The sequence below is a fragment of the Taeniopygia guttata genome, chromosome 18, assembly GCF_048771995.1.
Source record: "Taeniopygia guttata chromosome 18, bTaeGut7.mat, whole genome shotgun sequence".
Classification (NCBI taxonomy): Eukaryota; Metazoa; Chordata; class Aves; order Passeriformes; family Estrildidae; genus Taeniopygia; species Taeniopygia guttata.
In genome coordinates this window covers 3,357,387-3,383,348 of record NC_133043.1, presented here as the reverse complement: position 1 = coordinate 3,383,348, position 25,962 = coordinate 3,357,387, and the positions used below count along the sequence as shown (strand labels likewise).

The following is a 25,962-nucleotide window of genomic DNA, read 5'->3' as shown; positions in this document are numbered from 1 at the left end:
GTGGTTTCAAACTCCTAAATGGTATTTCTTCCACTTGACATGCATTTTCCTGCTCAAGTGTCTCCCTTTCAATTCTGAAGATGGCTATTTATAACATTATTGCAGTACAAAGGAGCTGTATTCAAAGGCAGAGCTTGATTATGTGGGTGCAACATAAAGAGCTTAAAGCCTAAATACATTCTCAGTTGAGTCAGTCAAGAGTACAAGGAGATAACAGCAGAATGAAAGGCTTCAATCCTATCCTGTAATGGTCTAAACCTTTAGGGGGCCTTGAAACAGAGCAGCCTTGGAGGGCAGGAGCAGGTCACAGCAAGCACAGGAGGGGGAAGCTTACCTGGCCAGCCAACATCTCATAGAGCAGCACACCATATGCCCACCAATCCACAGACTTCCCATAGGGCTGGTAAGCAATAATCTGCAAATCACAAAAAACAAACAAAGGAAAAACCCCTGTGTTAGCTAACCCCAGCCTTGTGGTGCATTAGGTACATGTGTGACATGCAAAGAAGGACAGATTTCCTTGAAAAAGGCAGAAAGACAATCCTGTAATCCTCACTCCAGCTAATCACGGGTTTCAGTGGGAGTTAGATTGTTTTGCAAGTGTTAGGCTAAACCCACCCACGCCTTTGGTACCCTGATATCTTGGAAAATACAGCTCAGAGACTTCTTGGGATGTGCATTTGAGGGCAAAGGAGGAAGTACGGCAGCACAATGTAGGAGACAAAGCAAAACCATTATCCCAACTGTTTGTGTCAAAGTCTGAAATCATGAGGCTCACTTAACTTATGGACTATCAATAATTTAACCTTTCTTTTCAATTTTTATATTTTTGTTCTGCTGTTAAAGGAATCAAAACTTAGGAAAGCTGTAAAACTCGAAAAACCTCAGTTAAGTCTTCTCAAGGTGAATGATTGTGATACTCAGGACAAAACACCAACTACATCAAAAAGAAAGGGAAATCTGCTGTTCAGACTAATGGAAATGTCAAGTATTTTCCATGCTCTGGGCTCACACCTGACTCACAGAGCAATACAAATTGAGTTCTGACACAGGGAAAGGCTTCAAGTGCCAGGAGCACCCCGGTCACCTCCTGCGTCATCCTCTTTAATCAGGGCCTCCTCAGAGATCAGAGTTCATTTATTGAGGAGCTGCATTTGGTGATGGTGAGGAGGAGTTTGCAGGTGCAGGTGTTCCTCAGATCTTTCTAAACACCTGTGAAGGGACACTGTGAAGGGATGCAGGACATGCCAATCCCTGCCCGTCCCCACATCAGCGCCTTCGACTCCAACGTCTCTGCTCCACTGGAATGAGCAGGGAACTGAGGCAGTCAGAGCTCCAGAGGGGCTTGCATTTCACCTTCCTGTTTGCTCATGTTTTTATGCTTTGTGAAATAAATTGCCCAGTCAAGTACACATCACACATCCTAAATTTTTTAGTAGTCTGAAAGAGAGGTTGAACTGCCAAGTTCTGTAGTTGCTCAGGAAAATAGTGAGTCACTAGTGCAATAAAGCAGGACTGCCTGGCTACTAAATAAAATTATGGTCTCTGTGTGGATATATGTCCTTGCCTGAGATACAGCAGCACATAATTTAAACACTACTGCAATGTTTCTAACCAAAGGATTTCAAAATCAATTGTGCCTTGGAATGCATTAGGCAAGCAGAGACAATAACAAGATTCTCATCTGGAAGACCCTACATAAAGGCAGTCCATATTAGCTGTCTCTTAGCAGTAATATGGGCTTAAAATACATATATTTGGGACATTCATTTCATCTTATAGTGACATACTTGGTTACTCTCCCTTCATTTCCATCACCCGTAAGTTCTTGCCTTTTGATTTATTAAATCAATATTGCCTTTTGAAACACCAAACACTTTCAAACTTTCATCCAGGAAAAATACTGGCCTTTACACACAGAAAATGACAAAACATTTCATCCTCAGTACTTCTCTGACAATGTCTTCCTGCCTTATGGAAAAGGATATTTTATATAAAAAAGGAGATATTTTTCAGGTCATTGATTTGTAAGGGCAGAACATTTTGTACAACAAGTGCAGTCCAGGTATGTGGTTTTGGGAGGAACAGCTTCTTTCAATTAGCAAATGAGAAAAAATGGATCCACAGCAGTGAGAAAGAAAATGCTGCCACACTGCCAAGGTTCTGTACCTGGCAGCCAGGTCTGTCCAGGAGCCCACAGTCCACTTCTGTCCCTGTTGTGAAGGAGTTTGATGGGATTATTGAGAGGAGGAAACCACTTAAATGCTCAATGCAATGTCCTACAGTGAAAGTTGCAGCAAAGCATGGACTCAACAATGCTGATTTTTATCCAGCAAGAGGTGAGTCAAGGCTGGGTTCTTCTCTAAACAGCATTCCCATCAGGAACTGCAACCTCCCCTATGAAATCTGCCTTTGGGAGAGAATATCAAACAGAATCATCATGAGAGGCAGAATTAACATGGAAAAAGCTCCAATGAATGGTGTGAATCACTCCAATTTTTCTGCTGTTTGATGCCACATCTGATGAGCATATCAGTGCCCCTCTGAGCTGGCACACACCTCCCTGACCTGGATGGAAGAGTGGGAATTGAGACATAAATGCAGCCACCAAGGCTGCAAAAGTCCCACTGCAAATGCAATGACACCTTTTCCAGGGAATTATCTCCATATAGGAAAAGTTGGCGCTGTCACTGTCTGCTGCTGCACATGGGGAGTTTTCTTCCTTTAATCCCACCTAAATCCCCCCAGTTTGAATCACCAGCTGGGTGCTGCTGAGGCTGTGGCTCCAGGGAAACCCAGACCAGCCGTTCGCTGCGGAACCCGCGGATAAACCTCGTAGTGGGAGCTGCTCCCAGCACTGACTGGGAAGTGCAAACCAGAGGGAAGAATGCTCACTTCAGGGGAGGAATTACATGTGGGAGGAAGCAGATGAGCATTCAATGTACAGTCAAACATGCATTGGGATGAAGTCAGCAAGTTCTAAACGTGGTATTTTCGGTAGCTCCCTGCTCATCACCCAGAATTCATCCTGTGCCACCTCCCAGCTGCTGCACTCAAAGCCACCCCTGCCTGCCCTGCAGCAGCTGCCAAAGTCATTCTATCTGTGCAGATTCGGGGTCTATCAGAGCACTTGGGGTATGGGAACCTGTCCTGTCTCACCAGTGTGCAGAGCAGACCCAGAGCAGTTCTAGAAATGAAGAACTGCACCCTCCTCCACCTGTGATTCCTGATTTCACTGGCCAGGCAGCAGTGGAAAGCTGATGGGATCATTCTCTTCCCCTCCTTCTCCATCATTAATTTAAATGATTGCCTTTTTCATGTACTTGTGCATTTCAAATGTCTCATTTTACCCATCTATTGCCATGCATTAAGAGCTGCTGCCTTTCCAGGTTCTGTGGATTTGAGCACTCAGAAAGAGCTCAGGAATTTCTCTCATCAAGCAAAATTGGCAGAAGGAGTTGCTTTTTTTTTTCTTTTTTACTCTGCCTCCGAGGAAGGCACAGTTAAGAGCAGGACACATAGATTAATATCAGCAATTTGTAAGAATGTTTAGATCATTGCAGCTAGTAGCCAGTTGGGATGAAAAGATTATATCCCAGAGGCAAGAGGAAATCTTTTGTGAGCATATATGATGTCTGCTGGAAAAGTTAAAACTCAGTTATTAAAAGAAATAAATATTACTATCACAGGAAACAGTCAAATGCACTTTCCAAATCTTTGTAATACCTATTTGCCTCCCACAATCCTGGCAAGTTCAAGGTTGGAACTGGAGGTTTTGAGGCTGTGAGATGGAAGAGAAGGGAAATGGAGTTTCTAATTTGAATTCCTCTGAAAATCAGAATCAGCACTGAGCCTGCTGCAGGGATGCTGATGGTGAGGTTCTGTGCTGGCAGAATCTCTTCCCCTAATCCTCTTGACATCCATTTCCTCCTGTCTCTCTTGACTGGTCAAGGAAACACAAAGTACTAATTGATTTCACAGTTATTTTACCACTCTGACCATAAATATTTAAGTTCAGCACATCAGGAAATACTCTGTACAAGATAACCACTTTCTGCCTGAGAGAAGCTGTCAGACCTGGGATCCCACCAGCTTAACCTCTGCACACTCCTCAAAGTGCACAGCACAGGAAAATTAACAATAATTCCAGCCCATTATACACCCAGGTAATAGCAAATGGCAACTTTCCCACTCAGAAGAAAGGGAAAACATTATTTTGCAGCACACCAAATTGGGGGGTTCACTTTGCTGAAGGCAGCACTGCATGGACCTGCTTTTCCAGGCAGAGCTGGGACAGGAGACCCCAGCTGAGCTGTCCCTGCAGGGTCCTGGCAGCTGTGTACTCCCTGATGCATCTGGGGGCAGGTCCTGCAGAGGCAGCGTGGGCTCCCTCAGGCCCCACAGGAGTCACCACATTCTTCCCCAAATGCTGTTGAAAGAGCTCATTCTCCATGTTGGAGTGCAGCCCACTCACAGGATTCTACTCCAGATACCTTCAGGAGTTCATTTAGATTTAGCTCCTTTATCTCCACCCAGCAGGGAATGTGATGGTGCAAATGAATTCTCATTAAAATCTATTAGAAATTTCTAAATTTTAGCCCATGGAAACATGGGCTGAAACACCCCTGCAAACAAAACAGGAACCCTCCTTTGAAGTTCACCACAGAACCAGCCAGCAAACTGTCAGTCACAATAATGTTTTCAGAGACAAAAGAAAATCAGCCAATTAAACTAAACAAAATCAAATCTGTTTGTAAGAGAACAGACTAATTTTCTCTCACTTCCTGGATGTTTTGGTAAAAGGTTTATTTCTTTATATGAAATTTCCAAATAAAGTAGAATAATTTGCTCCAGCATTGAGCCACACTGAGCATTCTGGTATTGACAAAATGTTCTTTGGCATTAACTGGAACAAGACAATTGCCACAGAAAGGACTCTTTAATTTGTAATATTGGCTTCATTTATGTTTTGACAGAAGAAAATGAAATACTACTCTGGTTGTTCTGATATCCTGCTGCAAGCAACAGCAAATGGTAAAAAACCAAGGGTGTGTAATACACAATATTTCACTCTGAAAAGCATGAATTAGCAACCGGGAAAAAAAACAAACTATTTGTCATTCCAATTTCACAGAGATGACAAAATTCACCTTAGACACTAATTTACTTGTCTGTGTATAAATCTCCCCTATTCCAATAAACATTCAATTACAGCCAGAAATGCTCCAGCCAGAGCTGCCTCTTGCTCAGTACCCAGTGAACAACTGAGTCTCTTGGATCAGGATCCAGCCTCTTGCATCAAATTTGCTGCCAAACAAATCAAGACTCTTGAAAGCTCAGTATGCACAAAGACCAGATTTTAATATTCATATATTTGAATTATATCCAAATCACCACATGTGCTTGTTTTCAATTCTTTAGACCTCAACTACTGAAATACAAATCATATCCAGACTCAAAGTCTTAACTCTAAACTTGTATTTATCCCAGTGCCTTAAAGCACAACTGGGCTTCTCATTATTGTATTTTCATTTTAGACCCATTGCAGTTGGTTCAGGCTTCGATGTCATTTTCAGTGGCTTAAAAGCTGTACAGGTATGGCCAAGTCATGGAAAACTCAAGGCAAATTATGGATTTATTACAACAGCTCCACTCAAGGCTTGATCTCTCAGCTTTTGGAAGGGTCCTTCAAGGATAGGAGCTTTCCTGAGGTGAGGAGCAGCAACTCTTGGCACCTGTGCAGCACCTGCAGGACTTGGCCTGGAGGAGACCACGGTGGTTTTACAGAGAAGTCTGCAAAAAGCTTCAAGGCCTCATGAGTCCCTTCCCAAAGAACAGTGAGTGTTTGTGATTTCCTGAAAATGCCAAATAATCCTTTCAATAAATGTGTGCTGGCAGCTGTGTGAACCTATGGAGGAGTAGATCAAAGCAGCATTGTTTTCTTCCAGTGAAATATTTGCTGATCTCAGCAACAAGCTCAGCAATATCCATGATGTTTGTATAACCTCACAAATTGCAAAGTTTGGTATAATAATATTTCCAGGCTACAAATTTAAGATCAGAAGTTGGTGAGCCTGTTTTAAGTTTTTTTGCTAGAATGAGCAAAATCTTATCTCATAAAAAGTTAGTTTTAAAAGTTAGTTTTTCAATTAACTAGGTATTTCTTAAAACAGTGAATAGTCTTATTGATTACATTGCATTCATTCACAAATACCTGCAGAAGTTAAATGGTGCCATCCATGGAGAATCTGGAGTTAGAGCCATCCAAACCCAGTGGTATAAAATGTGGAGAGACAATTTCCTTTAAGAGACTAAAAGGTTCTTGAAAGGGTCAATGTTTACCTCTGGTGCAATGTAGTCTGGAGTGCCACAGAAGGTCCTGGTTGTTACTCCATCTAACATGTGTTCCTTGCACATTCCAAAATCAGCAATTTTAATGTGTCCTTCTGAATCCAACATCACATTATCTAATTTCAGATCTCTGAGAAGAATCACAGTAATTTAAGGTTAATATTTGGGATCAGCTAGGGTGAGCTTATTCTGAGTAAGGAATATTTGCAGCTCTTTGGGGGTGGAGGTTCAGGGTGCACATGTGGGGTTGGCTCAGCCTGGAGGGAGCTGGGCAGACATCTAGGAATGACTTTAAAATCCTGGGATGGGTTGGAAGGGACCTTAAAGCCCATCCAGTGCCACCCCTGCCATGGCAGGGACACTTCCACTGTCCCAGCTGCTCCCAGCCCTGTCCAGCCTGGCCTTGGGCACTGCCAGGGATCCAGGGGCAGCCACAGCTGCTCTGGGCTGGACAGTGAATGAAGAGGTGGCTGTGTCTGACCCCTCACCTGACACTTTTGAATGTGTAATATTATTAAACATCACACAGAAATACAAAACATGAAGTTTTCCATTTATAAGAAAGGTTTTATTTGAGCGGGGCAGAGCACAGGTGTCAGAAAGCTCAGATTAAACAGGGCTTGGGTTTCCACCTCACCAGCAGCAACACAACAAAAAGAGCTCTACACTGATGGCTTTCTCTTTCAAAAATACACAGAAATGTTAAAGAAACTGATCATTTGGGGATTTTAAAAATAGTTCAGAAATTACTTATGTCAAATCACACTCACCTATAAATAATCCCTCTGTTATGGAGAAAGAATAACCCAATTGAGATCTCAGCTGCATAGAACCTGTGTGGGGGGAAAAAATCAACAGATTTTTTCAATGTCTCATGATTTTCTTCTAGCTAAATAAATTGGAAATGAATCATGGTAAAGGATGGTAATAAAATAGCATATGAAATATGTAATTTATAGTGCATATATACGGGTGACATAAAAGACATATCACTTCAGCTGGACCTTAACAGAGACATTTTGAGTATTTAATGATAAAATAATGAAGAATCAAAAATTTAAAAAAAGGAAAATGGTTCCCTGGACCACAAAGGATGCAGCTGGAGCACAGCTTTTTTTGCACTAACTCTGGTGCAAAGGTCCTTATCTTTAATCATAGACTGATGAATTCAGGATGCAGCTCCATGTACATTGCAATTCATATGGCATGAAATAATTTGCAGAAATAGAGTTCCTTTATACAGCCTGTTAATGGATTAATTACACAAAGTTAATTAAAATGATTACCATATAAAATATAATTGCTGAATGCAGTTAAGAGGTATGGAATACTGGTGGCTGTTTGAAGCTGGTTGCCGTGGAACTGTGCAAATTACGAGCAAGAGGATTATTTAGAGATGAGATTCATTTTTAGGCTCAGGAAGCAACTGAGCTCTGCAGCACTGGATCAGAGGTGTTTGTGAACACGTGTGAAGATGCAGCACAGGCAAAAGCTGTCATGAAGCACCACAGATTTTGCCAAGTGCTGGCAAGTTGCATTAGCTGGAGTCAAGGATGATCTGCCACCCTCTCGGCTTGATTTGGTGAGTTGTTAAAATGTTTATCTGCATCTGAAACACTTCTGTTTAGAAGGCCTCTTGTTTGAACAAGCCCTGATTGCTTAAATCAAAATGAGAAATTATTTTAAGTGAATGCTTAAAGCAGTTGGTCACCCTTGATTTTGAAGTTTCATTAGTAAATGATTTATGAAACACTAACAAGTGGTGATGAGGTATTATAAGGATGGCTAAAGTGGTACTGATGGATCTATTCACTCTCAAATATGCTACAGATCATTTTCAGCTGCTCACTGATGTGCCAGATGTACAATTACCTGGAAAAAATCATGTAGATAAACAACTTCTAATTCCTTATTAATTCCTCACAAATATATCACAGAAATTCTTACAAGCTATACATCGAATTTATCTTGTATAATTTCTATTACAGAGATGAGTCTATTTGTACTGCCTTTCTCTATAGCACTAATTCAGACTGATGTGTTCCACTCACTGTTTTTGTTAATATTTGCTTTTAAAAACAACATCAGAATAAGAAGTTACATCTTTAATTTCTTGCTGCCCTGCTTAAATTCTTGACACTTTTCAATAAGCCTCTCCTGCCTTTGTGCTGTATTTTTGAATAAAGGCACAGCCACCTTTGATCTATATGTTCAAACAACATTTTCAACACAAAGTTCAGATTCTGGGCCTCGAAAACAAACAAAGGCCAGTCCAGACTTCATCCTGAGCCTGGGAAGAACAAGAAACCAAATCCTCCTACAGTGTAACATCAAGATGATGGTATGATTTAAATACATGAACACTCACACTGCTTGTGGCTCCTTAAATTTTCCTACTTGCTGGATGTGATACATGAGATCCCCACCATTGACATACTCCATCACAAAATACAGCCGGTCCTAGGACAAAGTATTAAAGAGGAACATAAATACATTAGAGACAGTATTAGATATTCATTGATCAGCCAAAAAAAAAAAAAAAAGTCACTAGCATGTTATTAAAAGGCTTTTAGGATTATTAAGACTGGGAAAAAAGTTAAAGATCAGGAAATGGAAGTGGAATATTTTGTGCAACCTTCAGGAGTAAATGATAGATGAGATTTGTCTAGTTTTGCCAGTTTTAGTGCCATGCTTTTACAGATTATTTGTCTCCAACGGTTTCAAGAATTATACAAATATAGCTCAGTCTGAAAAAGCTGTTTCTAAGATAGTCAAAAATTCCAAATTGCTTTGAGGCCATTTCTAATTGATGCTAGGAAGTTTTCCTTTGGAAGATGGTGGATGAGGCACTTGAGTACATGGTTTCATGGGGAATGTGGGCTGATGGTTGGACTTGGTGATCCTAGAGGACTTTCCCAGCCTCAGTAATTCCATAATTCCATGTCATCCAAGAGGCGGGTGCAGTGACACTGGGCCATCAGATCCAATCTTAAACGTGTCACTGGAAGATGTTTTGCAACATGATGGGCAAATATCCACTTCATATATTTATAAGAAAAGAAGAAAAAAAGACACTCAGTGTCACCAAGGAATGACAGGAAATGAAATGAAAACCTCTGAGACTGATTCATGACTAATAACCTCACGATGTAATAACAGTCATGAAGACTTTTCAAGTACTATCCTCAGAGCTTTGATTTAGCAAAGCAGACACATTTAGGAATTGCCGTGCTGGCCTGCTCCAATAACTGCATGAAGGAAAATCTTTAAAATGATTTTTTATATTTAAGATATAAGGAGTAATTACATGTGGGATTTCTTCACCATTTTCTACGTGCAGAGGCTACCATACATGGGTTGGATGATAATAAATGTTATTGGAGTGATAAAATCCATGATGGGAAATATTGGGGTGGCAACAAAGACAGAGCTCACGTACAACTGTCTGGAAACAAGAGTGGAGCTGTGTCAGGAACGGGGGCTTATCCTGCAGTGCCAGGACTCGTTTCTCAACCATGGTGCACTCCACATCATCATCCTGGATCACCACGTCTTTTTTCAGGATTTTGATTGCATAGAGCTCCTCTGTGCCCTTCCTGTCCGCCAGCATCACCTGCAGGACAGAGAAACAGCAGCGTGGAAATCCCCCAGGGCAGGGAGGGAAGGTCACTCAAATCCTGAAGATTTAGAGAGATGGCAAGCCAGCTTTTCCTTTCAGTTGTATAGACAAATTTGATCAAAGCTCCAAAGTCATGATCCTTGTACAGTTCAGACAACCTGTGCCCAAACCCGCTGTTGACTGCGGGCTCGCTGCTGAAGGGCTGATAAAATGTTAAGTCCCAGGAGACTTCTTCAGTAAAGGGCAAAACTTTATCACCTGAGTTTTGCTCAAACAGACAGGAAAATAGCAGTCTGTTCTCTCAACTGCTGGATTTCTAATATATATACACAGTGTTCCTGGCTTTTTCCAATATTCACCCTTACCAATGCTGGCGACTTCCAGGACTGGCAGAGTGACCTAGGTATTAAAGCCAAAGAAGCAGACTTGATTTCCTTGAAATTGCCAAGAAGTGAGGATCTGAAAGTCAGCAACAAGTTCTCATCTTGCCCAACAGTCTGAGTTTTTAAATTTATTTTTATTTTTTCAATATGCCGATCAGGACTAAAGTCTGCTAAGCCTTAGGAGGAATGACCTTACTCCTATTAAGAAATCCTTCCTCAAAAATGCACATCCTTTTGATTCTGGATTTTGCTTCTTAGAGAGCCATTCATTCATTCTTCCTCAAGGAAAAGAAAATCAAAGAAAAAAAAGCAATGTGAGTGGATTAATTCTGAAGAATTCCTACCTTCCCAAAGCTCCCCTTTCCAAGAACCATGAGAAAGTTGAAATCTGTCAGCTTCACCCTGTCCAGATTGTTGGATGGCACACTTGAGTTCTTGTCTTCTGTTGAAGTAATGACTTTGTTACCAGCTGGCCCAAGTTTGGCTTTCTGAAGAACACACACACACATACACACACAAAAACAGCAAAGTGAGAACTGCCCGTTTTCCTGGCACAGGGGATCTCTGGGTGGAAGTTAGAGCTGGAAATGGCCAGGTCTGAGATGGCATTCCCAGGTGAAAGGCTGCATAACAAAATATGCACAGACACACCTTCAAAGACTCATTCCAGCAATACTTTTGACATTATTGAGGGAATTAAAGTGGAAAACTGTGTTCATGTATAACCAGATGAAGCAGATACACTTATCTGGTTAAAAAAGCAAAACCAAAGCAAAGCCCAGAAACAAAATAAAAAATTATCATTTACTTTCATTCCAAAAGCAGCTTAAATGGTGCTTTTGTTCTGAAAGACCAAAAAAAGAAAAGAAAAGAAAAAAAAAACCAACAAAAAAATAGGAGGTTATCCAAAAATACCATGCTGTAACATACATTGGGTATTTTAGGATATAAACAATCTCCTCAAAACATTCTCTTTTCAAATGGAGTTCTTCAAGTCGCTCCATAGCAAGAGTTAAAAGAATTTTGACATGCACTAAGAACCTGCATTAAAAATCCCACAACACGTGAGAATTAATGCAGATGAACATAGCCACTTTCAAACCAGCAGTACAATCAACTTTGATTTTCAATCAGGGGTTGATCTGGAAAAGGGAGGAAGGGGAATATTACAGACAAGGGCTGTACCAGATACTCTGGTTTACAGGAGGCTGCAAGTCTCAGTATTTCACATGAGACACCATGGCATGGCTCAAGTAATCTGCATTTCAAATCTCAGAGTTAATAGAAGAGAAAAAAGTAAGACTCACCAAAAGATAATGCAGGCTATGAGATATCATTTTTTTTCCCTCAAAATAATCCCATATACCAGCAGAAGCAAAGCCAATAAGGTTTAGTAATTCTTTGGGATATAAGTGCTTTCCCCATCTGTCTGGTGTATTGGTCTGGTTAATAACCTCTAATATAGTTAATTTACTTTTTGCCAGTGATGTATGTTTGACAATTCAGGATCACTACTCTTCTCTCTGCTTCACAAAAGGATGATATTTGTATATTATCCCTCTTTCACAGATAAAGAAAATTATAGAAATGGAGGTTTATTCAAAGTCACACAACACCTCCCTTTAAAAGCCAAGCCTGGCTTACACTTCGGCACTGGAAACTGGGAGTTACAAGATTTCCCCTCCCCAGAGGAGTTTAAAACCATAAAATTGAGAGGCACTTGATTCACAGACTCCATCTACTCCTGCAGTAATGTCAGATAATCATCTGACAAAATAACCTCCTGTCACTTGAAAACCATATTCAGCTTGGATGACTCTTCCTGCAACTTTATAAGTGCAGAAAATCTTATGCCCTGCCAGAGGGATATGAATTTTGCAAGTTTAGATGTCTTTATTAAAAAATTTGTAATACAGCTTAGAATGGGGAATTTCCTCCACAGCAATGCTATTACTTGTTTGCATGAAAGCAGCTCTTGGAGATGCTGATCAGGATCAGGTGCTGTGCAAACATTTAGGGAGAGCCAGTCCTGGATGTCAGCTTAAATGCCTGGGGCTGCAAGGGATGTTCCCAGGGCAGGTCTGGCTGCTGGGACAAATCTGTGCTGGAGCTCTTCGGCAGCACAAAGCTCCTTTTGAGGCCACACAAGATTGAGCTATGAGAAAAAATAGGGAAAAAAAACCCCAAATCCCAATATCCGTTATTTGTACAAGATAAAGACGTGGCTCAAGGGAGCAGCCTTGCTGGCCATGCTTTTGTGATGTTCCACAGATGGGATCTCAGATAAAGATCTTGCTTTTCTCATGCACAAAGCAATTTCAATATCCTCCTTTTCACTGAGTAATGGAGATCCAAATCAGGCCCTGAATGGAAAGCACCGGCTTTATTTCTTACACCTTTAAACCCACTGGACAGGTTCTTGGCAGTTGGTTTGAAAAATGAATAACTCAAAACAAAAATCAAATTTTGCTCCAAGGCCATTTTTTTTTTTGCGTACAAACCTGCCAGCCGGGCAGGGAGGGCTCTCTGCAGCACTGCAATACCAGGCTCTGGGATTTCCAGCACTTTTTCCATAAAAAAGCATGGCAGGTTCACCAGCAGGCTCCTGTGCCTGCTGCTGGCTCCAGAGCTGGAGGCACTGCACTCACTCAGAGTCAACATGGGCTGGAATTGTCAGGATCTGAAGGCAGGATCTTAAAATAATATTTGAGAACCCAGCCAAGGCCTCCCTGCCTCCTCTGAGCACTCAGATTCAATGAGCAACAGACATGCTCCTCTCACTCCCATTTTTCAGCTTTTTTAAAGTCAGACGTCAGTCCCAGGTTGAGAATCTCTTCTGGCAGATGGCAGATCTTGGAGGAGAACACGGGGTCCCTCCTGTGTGCTCAGGTGGGCTCTGAGCTGTCTGACCAGGCAGGAGTTTACGGATGTGCTGAGCTGTGAGTGGCCTGTGCCCGTGGGATGGTGACAACCCTGGGTATCCCCTGGCTGAGCTGCCATGGCAGGGGGGAAGAGAAAACCCAGCTGCAAACCAGCTGGAGAAACCAGGGACAGAGCAGCCAGGGAATGCTGGGGAACAACCAGACTGACTCAAAGGAAGCACATAGCCCCAAAGTGGCAGGAAGTCATTAAATTATCACAACCTTATCAAAGGTGCTTATTTCCCATCACCTTGGCCAGCCACCGTCCCTTCAGAAGCATGCAAAACCCCCTCTTTCACTTTTGGCGTGTGAATTCCTGTTACTGCTTTTTGGCTTAAGGTCCTAGTGGAAATAGAGTGAGAGTTTCAAGACATTTCACTGAGCTCTATCATGAGTTTTATATCTGAAACACCTTGGCTGTAGCAGACAGAAAATGCCATGCAGCCAATATCCTCCTCCCGACTGCCAGAGCAAAACCAATTTTGCTACAGAAGGGACATAAACTCAAATTATTCCCAAAAGCTTATTGGAAAAGACTGATATTTTGCCTTTCCTACCATGACTGAAATTGAAAATCGCAGAATCCTATTTGAACCCTCCTTTATTTTTTATGGATATTAAAACTTGCTGAAGTTGAAGACAGTATTCCAGGCCCTGGATTAATTTCCAATCCACATTCCAACTCCTTGGCTTATTACCTTGGATAAAACCACAGTATTGTTACAACAAAGCCAGCTTGCAGCAAACCAGCCAGGAAAACAGAATGTTAAAGATAAATTAGTCTGCACTGGGAGCAGGAAAGTTAATCTAAGAAGAAAACAAGACATGCACATCATCTTACTTCCTCTGCTTTGGACGCACCTTATCTCGGCCAGTTCTTTTACCCTGAAACCACAGGTGAGACACATCTTTTATATTCAGCCCAAACTCATTTCTCCATTGAGTGCTAAGAAATTACAGTGTGCTACACTGGGAATTTGGTAGGTGCTTTTTGGAAAAGATATCTCAGGTTTCGCAGTAAAAACTCTTTGGATTTATTTTTAATCTAAGAGTAACAATTGTACTTTTAATTAAACAGGAAAAAAGTTATTCAAAATCTAATGAGAAGTGTCATGCAAAGAAGAAACAGAAGTGATTAAGGGAATAGTAATTCTTCATTTTTTATGGCAATTGCAGTAATTCTTGATGATTATTTTCAAAACTTTCTGATTCTCCCCTGTGAAGAAAATTGAATAGGACAAAGCAATAAATCTGAATGTTGGTTCTTCTGCCTTCTGTGTACATCTGTAGTAAAGAATCTTAGGAATTATCGAGCTAAAAGATTGAATTGGTCATTTTCCACATTAGCCAGTAATAAATAAAAGTTGTGAGGATTAAAAATAAAAAAAATACAAAATTCCCTTTCTTAATCCCAATCCCTTTAGGGCAATGAGTCTCTTTCCAAGATGTCAGTGCTTTAACACCTTGCACTGCTCTCCTCCACTGTTTCTCTGCTGCTGGGTGAGATTGGCTTTGTTCCCACGTGGGAAACAAACACCAGGATCCAAACTTGCAGCCATCCCCTCCTACCCCCAAGCACAGCTTCAGGAGGGAGAAGCCCACACCCTCTCCCATGGCCAGGCATCCAAGCAAACACAAAGCTTGTGTGCAGCTCACTAGAGGATGAGTTCCTTGGTTGTCAGGGAAACTCACTCCCAGCGAGTTCCCAGATGCCAGCAGGATCATCTCTGGCACCAAGATTTTCAAGAGGAAAAAGTGATAAATGAAAAAATATTTAACAACAATGCTGAATTTCTTCCACATGAGCAGAGAGCTGTCTGGAGAGCTGCAGTCCATCCTTTATTTATTGCCTCAGTCACACCTGATGGGGAGGTAAATCCAGAGCTCTGCTCCCAGCAGCTGAGTGCTCTGGATTCTCCCAGCTCTGCTCCACATGGATGCCAGCATTCCCTCCTCATCCTTCCAGGTTCCACCACCCCCCTGCTCTGCCCATGTGAGAACAGTGAGTGCAAGATGGAACAGGCCAAACCCCACAGCTCCTGCACGAGGCTCAGCAGCCAAGAAGTGACAGCACAGGGCTTGTCTCAGGTCACAGAATCACCAAACAGTTTGGGCTGGAATGGACCTACAAGATCATCTCATCCCACCTCCTGCCATGGCAGGGACACCTCCCACTGTCCCAGGCTGCTCCAAACCCTGTCCAGCCTGGCCTTGGGCACTGCCAGGGATCCAGGGGCAGCCACAGCTGCTCTGGACAACCCAAGAATTGAGCACAATTAGTCCCTAGCTCAGAATTGTTGTGTTATCCTCAGGAATGCTGCTCTTCCTCCTTCACTTGCTCTTGCTGATCCTTTCAGTTCCAGCCCTGCAAACTTGGGGATGAAACCTCCTCAGAGGTAGGAATGTAGAGTCTCTTTGCCATGACTCAATCCCTCTAAAAATTCTAACAAAATCCCTGCTTCTCACATGGCAAGAAGCTCTCAGCAGCTCTTTGCTAAACTCTCATGGTGCTCCTCAGATGTCCCTGAGTGAAGGAATCAGCCACCTCACACTGCCACACCTGGAGCCAAAGTCTCTACTCCTAATTCTTGAATTAACCCAAAGCCATTGCAGGTAAGACTCTGCATAACACTTAAAAAAACTGCAAAATGGATGGTGAGAAGTGAGGATGGAACAGCCTGAACAGCACAATTCCAGCTTCACTCTTCCAGCCCAGGGGAATGCGGGAGTGAAAGGAACGCTCAGTTCTGCCTGTCGCTACCTGGACCCTGCACAGGGAGCACCAGAGCAGCTCAGATCTCAGACAAACCTCAGAAGATGTCACTGACAGAACCAGCAAAGCTCAGACTAAGATGGGAAAACTGAAATAATAATGATTTCTTCAAGTCTCAAGGAAGGACCATTCAGGTTTCCAGTCATGTACAAACCAAGTGGGAACTTTGATCAATGTGTTGAGACATTAGCAAGCCTTTAATAAAGAAAATAAATCCAATAAATTTCAAGTCAAAATCTGGAAGAAAAGCCCTCCCATTCAGTGAAATGTTCTCTGTCATTGTGGCAGCTTGTTTCTTACATTATTGCATTTCCAATTCCATGTAATTATAGGTGCTATGATAGACTATCAATTTCCTACTTTCCACAACTTAATTACCAGGATGCTGAGAATTTGAAATGAGCAGAGTCCGTTTCTAAGCCCCAGCAGGACCTAATGCTTCAGCAGGCTGAGGTTTAATCTTCATGCCATAACCCAAGGCCAGTTTGTAACTCATCAGCAGAGTTTTGTTGGAAACCAGGGAGGTGCCCGGTACCAGGGACACCATCAAGGGTTCAAGAGGGTCACACATGGACTTCAGCCATTCCTTGGTGAATTTACACTGCAGCATCACTTCTCTGCAGCAAGGGGAACACTGAAGAGATGTAGATAACCAAGAAGCTGTTTATCAGCACTCTGAGATTCATTTCATGATGGCAGTGTCACCATGGTGAACTAGGATGTAATTAGTAAAAACCACAATATATCAAAATGAAAACACATTTTTCCTTCAGTGGCTAAAATAGTTATTGGAAAAAGAGCTGGGAAAAAATTCATAGCATTGCCATTGCTAGCAAAAAGGCATGAGGGCAAATGGGATGTTACATCAAGATATAAATTAGGTGGGTGATAAAAACTCTACCTGGGACTTAAATACCAACTATTTTATATCTTTAGTTGACTTTTCCCCTCATTTCCTCTCCTCCTCCTCTTAAAATGGTTTGATATTTACCCTGTTAATTACCAACGGTAAGTTTATTTCAAGGATTTGCCTGCAACAAATATTTGTGCTGTTTATGAACAGGATTAAAAATGCCTTTTGCTGAAAGCATGTCCAAGGACAGGGGAACCCCACTCCTGAAGCCCCCAAAGTGCTGGGCTGAGCAATCCTGAGGTGAGCAGAGCAGTATAATAAAATATTTTGATCAGAGGGAAAATTCTCATCAGTGCCAGTTATCAAATGTGAATAAAGGGCTGTGTGAAAAATGTTATACTGAATTTTACTGAAATTGTGGATTAAATTAACGGGTTTGTATTTTCTAAGGATATATATACACAAACAATGTGGATGATTTCCCTCTTTTCAGGCTTTTTGCAGGAGCCAGATCAGCTCTGGGAGCTTTTCCCTGTTCTTTGCTGACCTCTTGTGGCTTCTCACTCTGAGGAGAAATTATTTTCTCAACCTCAACTTTACTTAGAATAAAGAAAAAAAGGGAATCTGAAAGGACAAGACAACTGTTTAATATATCATGGAGCTCCTCAACAGCTCTTTTTTGTGGGGTTTGTAACAACATTTCGTATTCAGTTATTTTTCTTAAACTTTTTTTTTTTTTTTCCTGCTGGATTGAAGTCAGAACTGTGTGAAGCACCTGAACACATGATTTCTAAAATATTCCCAAATGTGCCAGGCACAAGGTGAAGGTAACCATCTGCCCTAGAAAATGGAGACAGTGAAGGCAAAGGACTATGACAGACACTGGGAAAGTGATGGATCTATCCTCAGACAGGAATTTCAGGGGATATTGTCCTGGACAACAGCGCCTGTCTGTGTGAGCTGTGAAATCCAGAGAGGGAAGAGCTTCCAGGTCCCCATTTGGCACTGTCAACATGTTTAATCTGTTTAATAATCCTGCAGCCACCTGAGTCCACTTTGTTTCCTGCCTTTATTGCCAAACACTCTCTCCCCTGCAACAGAGCAGTGCCTAACGAGATGAAGTGTAATTAAAGAGGCTGCCTAGGAATAATATTCAAGAATTCTTGCAGAAGTATCCTGTGGTGGTGGTAATAAAAATCCCCAAAAGCAAATAGGATGCTACAACAGCAAACCCCTAAGTGTCAGAAGAAGAATTGCTTTTCTATATGCTTCTCCATTCTTTAATTATGCAAATTACTGCTACTTTTCAATAACAAAAAAACCTAGCGTGTCGAATTTGCTGTTAAGCATAAACCTTATTTCAATAAGGGAAAAAGAAAATTAAAATTCTGTTCTAAAGGAATTTTTAAGGACTGCAGTTCTCCCTGATCTCAGAGCAAATCCCTGCAGTCAAATCCCTTCAGCCACACAAAGCTGCAGAGCAGGACTGACTTTAAAACCTTGGGATTCTGTGTCCAAATCTTAATGTGCTCTGAAGTGATTTATCTCTCTCTCACACACACACAGATGAAGGTGTTTTCTGCATGATGCTGAGAAATAATCTGTTTAAATACACACTTTGCAGTGGGACAAAAGCAGGATAGGTGTGTGGCCCTTCCCAGTGTCTGATTATTCCATACACAAATACTCACAGTATCTCCCATTTGCTGTGATATCATAAATTGATTTTTGCACGTTTACTGCTTCCTAGCTCAGAACTGTTGTGTTATCCTCAGGAATGCTGCCCTTCCTCCTTCACTCGCTCCTGTTGCTTCCTTTCAGTTCCAGCCCTGCAAACTTGGGGATGAAACCTCCCCAGTGGCCCCACAGGTCACCCCCAAAGATGCTCCTGCACAGGGAACTCCTGGATCCCCCCAGGGATGCTCCTGGCCTGAGCTCAGGGCTCAGCAGCAGGGAAGGGGATCGGTGGTGATTTACTGAAAAAAGACAGATCATAAACAAGGAAGCATTTTTCCATGAAAAACCCTGAATTTCAGAGTGTCCCCGCAGAAACAGAATGCCAGTTTCCCGATGGAATTCATGTTTATAATCCACCAGGACTAAACATGAATTCTGCCCGTGAAGCAGCAGCTGTGGGAAACCTTCCAGTCCTTTCTTTGGGTGCACTATGGTGGAAACATGAATTAACCAAGGACTTTTGTCAGCTTCTATCAGCGCTCTTCAAGGCCTGGATTTCACAATGTGACAAAATTTCCTATTTCTGCCAGATACATTTTATCAGGGTGACTTTTGCTCTGGTTTAAAAATGCATTAAATAGAAACTTTCAACTTCCCAGCTCAAACAGGTTTCACCAATGAAACCACCATGTGATTTTATTTTCAAAATGAAGAGGTGTAAAGGATTGAGGAAGGGCAGTTCTCTTCTGTACAGGATTTTCTGGGATAAAAAAATCAAGGTTAAGAAAAGTGATTAATTTCATTGTTCTGGTTCAGTGTTAAAACATTTGTTAAAATCATGCATCAATAACATAAACAAGTCTTTAAAAATAATGTTTGTTTTTTAAATTAAATATTTTAAGCCTTGAATGATAATGTAAAGTGCTCCAAATTGTAAAATACTATTTGAAGATGATAATGGCTTCAATAATCTTAGATTCTTAGAACACAGTTTACAACACAGGAGCTTCAAATTTTAATCAAAATTGTAACTTAACCAATGTATGAAACTGAAAGTGTGGTTTGTGCCAGTGGCCTTTACCCTAATAAAGCAAGATAATTTGTTAGAGACACATGCAAATACAAACAAAACACATGTAAGTTCTCAATGCTGAGATGTAACTTTTATGGCAGTAACTCAGTGATGTGGGGAGTAGTGAAAGGAGCAAAATGAGAAATAAACAGGTGAATTGGTACTTCAGGTATCAGAGCATCTGTGCACATGGGCAATATCTCCTACAATATAACAAATAACATCCAGCAATACATGTACTACGTGAAATCATAAAACACGCATGCTCTAAATTTATCTATTTAAATATACAGTGACCATGAGCATTATTTTATCTGTGCAAGTCACTTAAAGTTCCATGAATGTCTTTCAAATTAAAGATGCACCTTTTTCCATTTTCCATGAGAAGGTGGCACTCATTTAACTAATTCCTCCAAAAAGAAAGGCACACTGCACCTGCTCACGTTTGATCACTTTTTTTTTGTAGTAGAATTCTAACCTAGGGATCATTTTATGACAAATTATGGAACAAATTATGAATACTTCATACTGAATTTTTGAAAAATAATTTAAAAAATATTATACTTCATAATACTAATGAATATGAATTATCATTAGTATGAAGTATTATATATATGAAATATTTCATGAATATGAAATATTATGAAGCATAATACCCCAATTATTTGTTGATAATTAACATCATACTTCAATTTTTAATTTTTTATTGTCAATTAGAAATGCTTCAAGTGGAAAAAAATCAAGTGCATCCTTAAAAGCCAGTGAGAATGAAATTAAACTGAATAAACTTCAGATGTTGGTAAAGGGGGTTGTGTGTAGGAGAACACCAAGGAGAAAACTACCTTGAAGAAGTGGATATTTACATGACAGTCCTGGAAGAGACAGGAGAGGGAGAAACACTGGGTGGTTAGTAACGGGCTGGCACAGCACAGCAACCACAATTAGTAGCAGAAATAAAGGAACACAGCCACAGCAGCAGCGGGAATACAGAAATGGACACGTCTGTTAAGCACAGCAAAAACCCAGGCCAGAAATCACTATAAATGACCCAGCAGGAGCAGCACAGCCCTGCCTGTGCTCCCTGCCCTGCTGGGACCTGCTCACAAACACCCCCATGCAAGAACAGCCTCCTGGCAACGCCTCCAGCTGTGCACAGCTGGCAGGGGCACCCCAAATGAGCTCAGGGTGACAGCACACAGGATTTGGGATCTTTGCCTTTCACCTGCACAAAGAAATCCCTGCCATCAATGAGATTTTTTATATTCTCCACCTCGTGAAAAATGCATATTTATGATTGGCTTTTTGCAAATGTTACAATGAATAGTATATGTGTAATGTGTAATATGCTGTATTAATTCTCTTACGTATTGTGGTAAGTGTAGTTTTAGGTTACAACATAATGTTAAAATAGAGACTATGTATGTGGGGGAAGTTTGTTTTTTTTTTTAGGGATGAGATACTTGCTTTGAGGAACACCTAAATCTTCCAAAGGAGAGGAATTTATGGCTTCTTATCAGAAGAAGTTAATTTCTTCAGGCCTTGCTCAGACTTGAAGACACCAGGGGATTAAAAGAAATAGTTGCAATACAACAGACAGAGTTTCTTGTTTTAAATAGAATGTATGTATAACCATGAAGGATGTATGAATATGCAACAAGTGTATGGTTTAAGGGTGATTCCTTCATTCACAAGTCATGCTTTTTGTGACTTAGTGTCCGACAGCATCCAGACATCCGTAATTCTTTGCTTTTTATTATCTTGTAATTGTCCTAACTCTAAACTTAATTACTCTAATTGTATTATTATTTTTATAACCATTTTATTGTTATTATTAAACTTTTACAATTTTAAAAATCAAGTTATTGGTGTTTTCCACAACCCCAAATCACAACCCACTGAGAAAAGCCTTAAGGAAATCAGCAAACTGAAAGCAGAGATTGGTGCCATCTAGTTAAGAAATTTCAAGTTCTCCAGTTTGAGCCGTGCAGAGTGGATGGGAAACCTCCAGACAACTGCATATGGGAATTCCCCCTGCCAAACTATAGTGCAGAACAGATGGAGTCATCTAACAGCATCTCTATAATGCTGCAAACTATTCTCTAATGATTAAATATGCACCATTTAAAAATAGGAATGAGTGCCATGGCCAAAAAAAGCAGCTCTTCTTTTTATATCTCTTTATGCATAATGAGTGTGGATTGATGTGCCAGTGATATTTTGGCTGGTCATGATTTCAGTAAGGCTTAGTTTCTGTTTCCTGAAAAGTAAATTTCATCTTGTCATTTGCAATTTGAAGTGTCAGCAATGCTATTTCTCTTTCCATGTCCCCTTTGCTGACCTGCCTGAAGCTTCAAAGTGGGAATACATATTGGTTAGAGACAGATATGGAAAATACCATATCTTTTATTTATAAAAAAAAAAAAAAAAAAAAAAAAAAAAGAGTAAAGTAACTGCAATATAACAGCTCTGGGGCAAAGATGTAAAAGTAATGTTTCCTTCCCAGCCCTTCTAACACTTTACAGGGACCTGGAGAACTTAACTCACAAATTGACAGAATCACAAACTCTTCTACACTTCATCTTGGGGGTTTTGTGGTTGTGTGTTTGTTTGGGGTGGATTTTCTGAATGAAAACAGATTAAATTAGAAAACTCACTGGGCTCTTAAGAAGCCACTGAAACAGTCCCTGGAGTATCTGCTCTGGCCCTGGCTGTGGCAAGCACGTTTCTCTCTCCCTCTCAGGATTTTTCATAGAGGTGCACAGAGAGAAATGAAAGAGAAAACAATTTTGATTTCTGCTCCTTGTTTTTCCCATGTGGAATGTGTTTGGAGAATTGTTTACCTGGGGTGATGGCTTGGTTGGATTCTGGTGAGGATTGTTTGAGCCTGATGGCCAATCCAACCCACCTGGGGCTGGACTCAGAGAGGGGCACGAGTAGTGAGGAGTTAGAGAAAGTAGTATGTAGTTTTAGTATCCTCCTTTTTATATAGTATATGAATGTATTATAGCATAGTTAGAATAAAGAAAAAAAATCAGCCTTCTGAATTGAGTCAGACATTGCCATTTCTTCCCACTGGGTTCACCTGCATTTACAATACCTGGCTATGCAACTCCAACATTTCCATATTGTGAGCCTCCAGCTCACAAAAAAGACAGCTCTAGGATGTCCTGGCTATTGATAAAAGAAAAGAAATATAATGTGCTTATAACCTGAAGTTTTTGTGAATATCAGAAAAGTGCCAGATTAAGAAAGTCTTGGCCTTCTCCTTTCTAATGAACCAGACAGAAATGGCTTTAAAAAAATCAAGAGGAGTGGTTAAGATCTAAGAAAAACAAGGCCTGCACTGAAACAATTTGAACTGATGTACTGATGTTCAGAGAAGAAATTATAAATAAAAGAAAGAAAGAAGGAATTATAAATAAAAGAAAGGTTTTTCAGCATTAGACTGTAACAGCAACAAAACTCATCAGAGAATTTTAGTTGTGCCTTGATCTCTGGGGACAGTTTCTGGCCTGTTGAGCACCAGCTGTGCTGCACAAGGAGAAGCTGATGGTGTAAATCCACACGAGCTGTGTGCACAGATATACAGCCCCAGGCTTCTGCCCTGGAAATTCGGGCTTGCACAAGGATTAACACACAAGTGCGGTCAAACAAAGTGCTGCCCTGCATCTGGAGGAGCTCAGGAGCAGAAATATCTCTCAGATCCTGCGTCACTGGAGAGGTTCCAGGTATTTATAACCGAGCCTGATGGCCAAGCTCTGCATCCGTCCCGTTGTCTTCCAAATGAGAAGGTATTTCAGAAGACATTTTCTTTAGGTTCACAATAATGATCAGGCATTTTAGAAGACATTTTCTTTAGCATTATAATGATAGTTCTGTTTAGAAGCACTGAGAGGTCACCAAAATATCACCACTGACTGACCATTTGCAGTGCTCAGACATGACATCCACCCTGTTCTCAGCTCTGCTCCCTCTCCTCATGTTCTGGGCTGCAAAAAGGAATTCCAGCAGCAATTCCATGGCCAAAGCAGCTGGAATCCCTCACACAAATAAGACTCAAAGCCAGGGATGTGGATGTGGATGTTTGTCCCCTCCCAGGGTCCAGGGACAGTCCCTGTGCTGGGACAGCAGTCGGATCTCTCAGAAATTAAGGGAAGGGTTTTGTTTCTGTCAGAGCCACCCGGAGAGCTACACTGAAGGGAATAAAGAACAAAAGAACATATCTAACATGTGAAGAGTGTGCACCAGGAGGACCATTATGTGTCTCCCAGAGATGCTCTAAAATGAGGATTTTACGAGCAGAATCCCATTCCCTCACAGCAATGTGCTTGGATCGCTGCAATTGCCAGAGCTGGGTGTAGTGACAGCCTGCTCCCATCACCATCACACCTCGTGCTCAGTAAATGTGTCCATGGGTAAGGATTATGGCTACTCTGCTCTTTGTTTAATTAAAAAAAATCCTTTATATGGACCATAACAGCTGCTTTATTTTTAATAGCATTTCCCAGTGCTGGCAAAAAAAAAAAAAAAAAAAAAGGGAAAGATCATAAAACAATTCACCAGCCTACTTTTAAATCAGTTTTATTATTCTGTTATTACTCTAAGGTGATATTAAAGTATCAAGAAGTGCTTTACTAAGCAGGAAAAGTAAAAGAGCTTGACCAAATTCAAATAATTTCCCACAATAGACATTTTAGAATTTGCACATTTTTCCCCCAAATTCAGGAAAAAGAGTATGATGCCCTAAATGGCAAAGGAATCTAACTGCTCAAATCACAACCAGGTAGGAAAAAAATACCAGAAGGTTGCATTATTTCAATATTCTGCTTTTTTCTTTGACTAGAAAAGTACTGGAAAAAGAAAATAAGTAGATAACCAAGAGTAGATGCTGCAGTTACAAGATTTCCTATTGTGGGTCCATGGAGGCACCTGGGACTGTTGGGAGTTCCCATGGCAACTTCAGCATGGACAATTATGGAGCAGCCAGAAATTATTCTGAATATGCCTGGTGAGAAGGGAGTTCCATTTTGAGATGGCCACAAGTAATGCCATTCCAGAGAGAAAATTCACAACTAAAGGTTAAAACCAACTGAAAAATAGTGACAGATTTTATCCTGCCTCCACTTCCTACAGGAGTATATTTTTATCTCTAAATATTAATAATGATGTATCACATAAAAATCATTGAGGACAGATTTGATCACACTGCTAAATGAGCAGATAATACATTTGTTTAGTTTTAGTGAGAGGTGAGATCCACAAAATATGTAGACTGAATACAATTTGTTGTGCAGAAAATACTGCATTGCACCTCTGCATAATATCCCTCAATTTCTGTACAGGCTCATATAGATTATACACAAAATGTAATAAGAAAACTCCTCGCAATAAAATATAAGAAGTAAAAAAAGCACAATCCTCAATTGTTTCTTTTCCAGTTTTGGTCCCATTTGTTGGAGAGGATCCATTCTGGGCAAAAGTTGGGTGTTAATTTTCAGCTGATTCAGATGTGACAGAATGGGCCACATGGAAACTTCTCATGATGAACAGTTTTTAGCATTCAGTTACAAATATAAGTGAAGGTTTGGATCTATTATTATTTACTTATTTATAACCTTTATAATATTTTATAAATATTGTATTATAGTATAATTATATTTTATAATCTTTTACTGTAGAGCTACATTGAATAAATAACCTAAGAATGAGTGCCAGGAGGTCCAGTGAGCAAAGCAGCATTTCCACAAGATTTGTGTGGCTAAGAGCCACATTTCCAGAAGAAATCTGGGCTGTGAAAGTGATGTGCTAAGAAGGATGTGATGGAACTGTGCAAATGGTTTGAGATTAATTAGAGCTTGAGGCCAAATCCTAAAGCTGCCTGTTGAAATATAGATGCAGGCAGATATTCTTAAAATTTTGATTTAAATGGGAGGTAGCTCTGAAGTGGTCTTGGAGGTCCACTACCCACATTTCTAAAATTTAGTTAAAAGGGCAGTCAATTTTCACAACATCTTACAATTTTCAAGATCAAGATTTCAGAAATTCTACATTTATTGGCTCTCTGGTCTTTTCTAAGCTAAAAATAATCTTATTCTTCCTTAATATGAAACCCATAAATCCTAATTCTAAAATTTCTCTACTCTTGTGTAGCTTAGGTTTGTATACAGCCCTTTACTCTGAAGGGCACCATTATTTAAGTATTTGATAAAAGTAATGCAATATTTTTGTGGAAATTGTTGTCATTTTGTACTCAAAGTTAAATCAGTGTAGCTTGGCTACCAACCACATGGTCATATATCAAAAAACAGACCAA

At 40.6% G+C, this 25,962-nt stretch overlaps 1 protein-coding gene across 3 annotated transcripts in view; it reads right to left on the bottom strand.

Moving 5' to 3' along the window:
- PRKCA (protein kinase C alpha) overlaps positions 1-25,962 on the bottom strand; it is a 146,929-nt gene that overhangs the window by 14,745 nt on the left and 106,222 nt on the right. Inside the window, exons 9-15 of one of the 3 annotated variants that reach the window (XM_030287463.4) lie at positions 20,492-20,521; positions 10,698-10,841; positions 9,791-9,964; positions 8,720-8,811; positions 7,122-7,184; positions 6,343-6,481; positions 335-415 (exon numbers count right to left, since the gene is read on the bottom strand). In XM_030287463.4, the coding sequence (XP_030143323.1) occupies positions 335-415; positions 6,343-6,481; positions 7,122-7,184; positions 8,720-8,811; positions 9,791-9,964; positions 10,698-10,841; positions 20,492-20,521 (723 nt within the window). Of the gene's footprint in view, positions 1-334; positions 416-6,342; positions 6,482-7,121; positions 7,185-8,719; positions 8,812-9,790; positions 9,965-10,697; positions 10,842-14,135; positions 14,160-20,491; positions 20,522-25,962 lie in introns of all 3 variants that reach the window. The other 2 variants (XM_030287464.4, XM_030287465.4) reach the window with 2 other exon arrangements.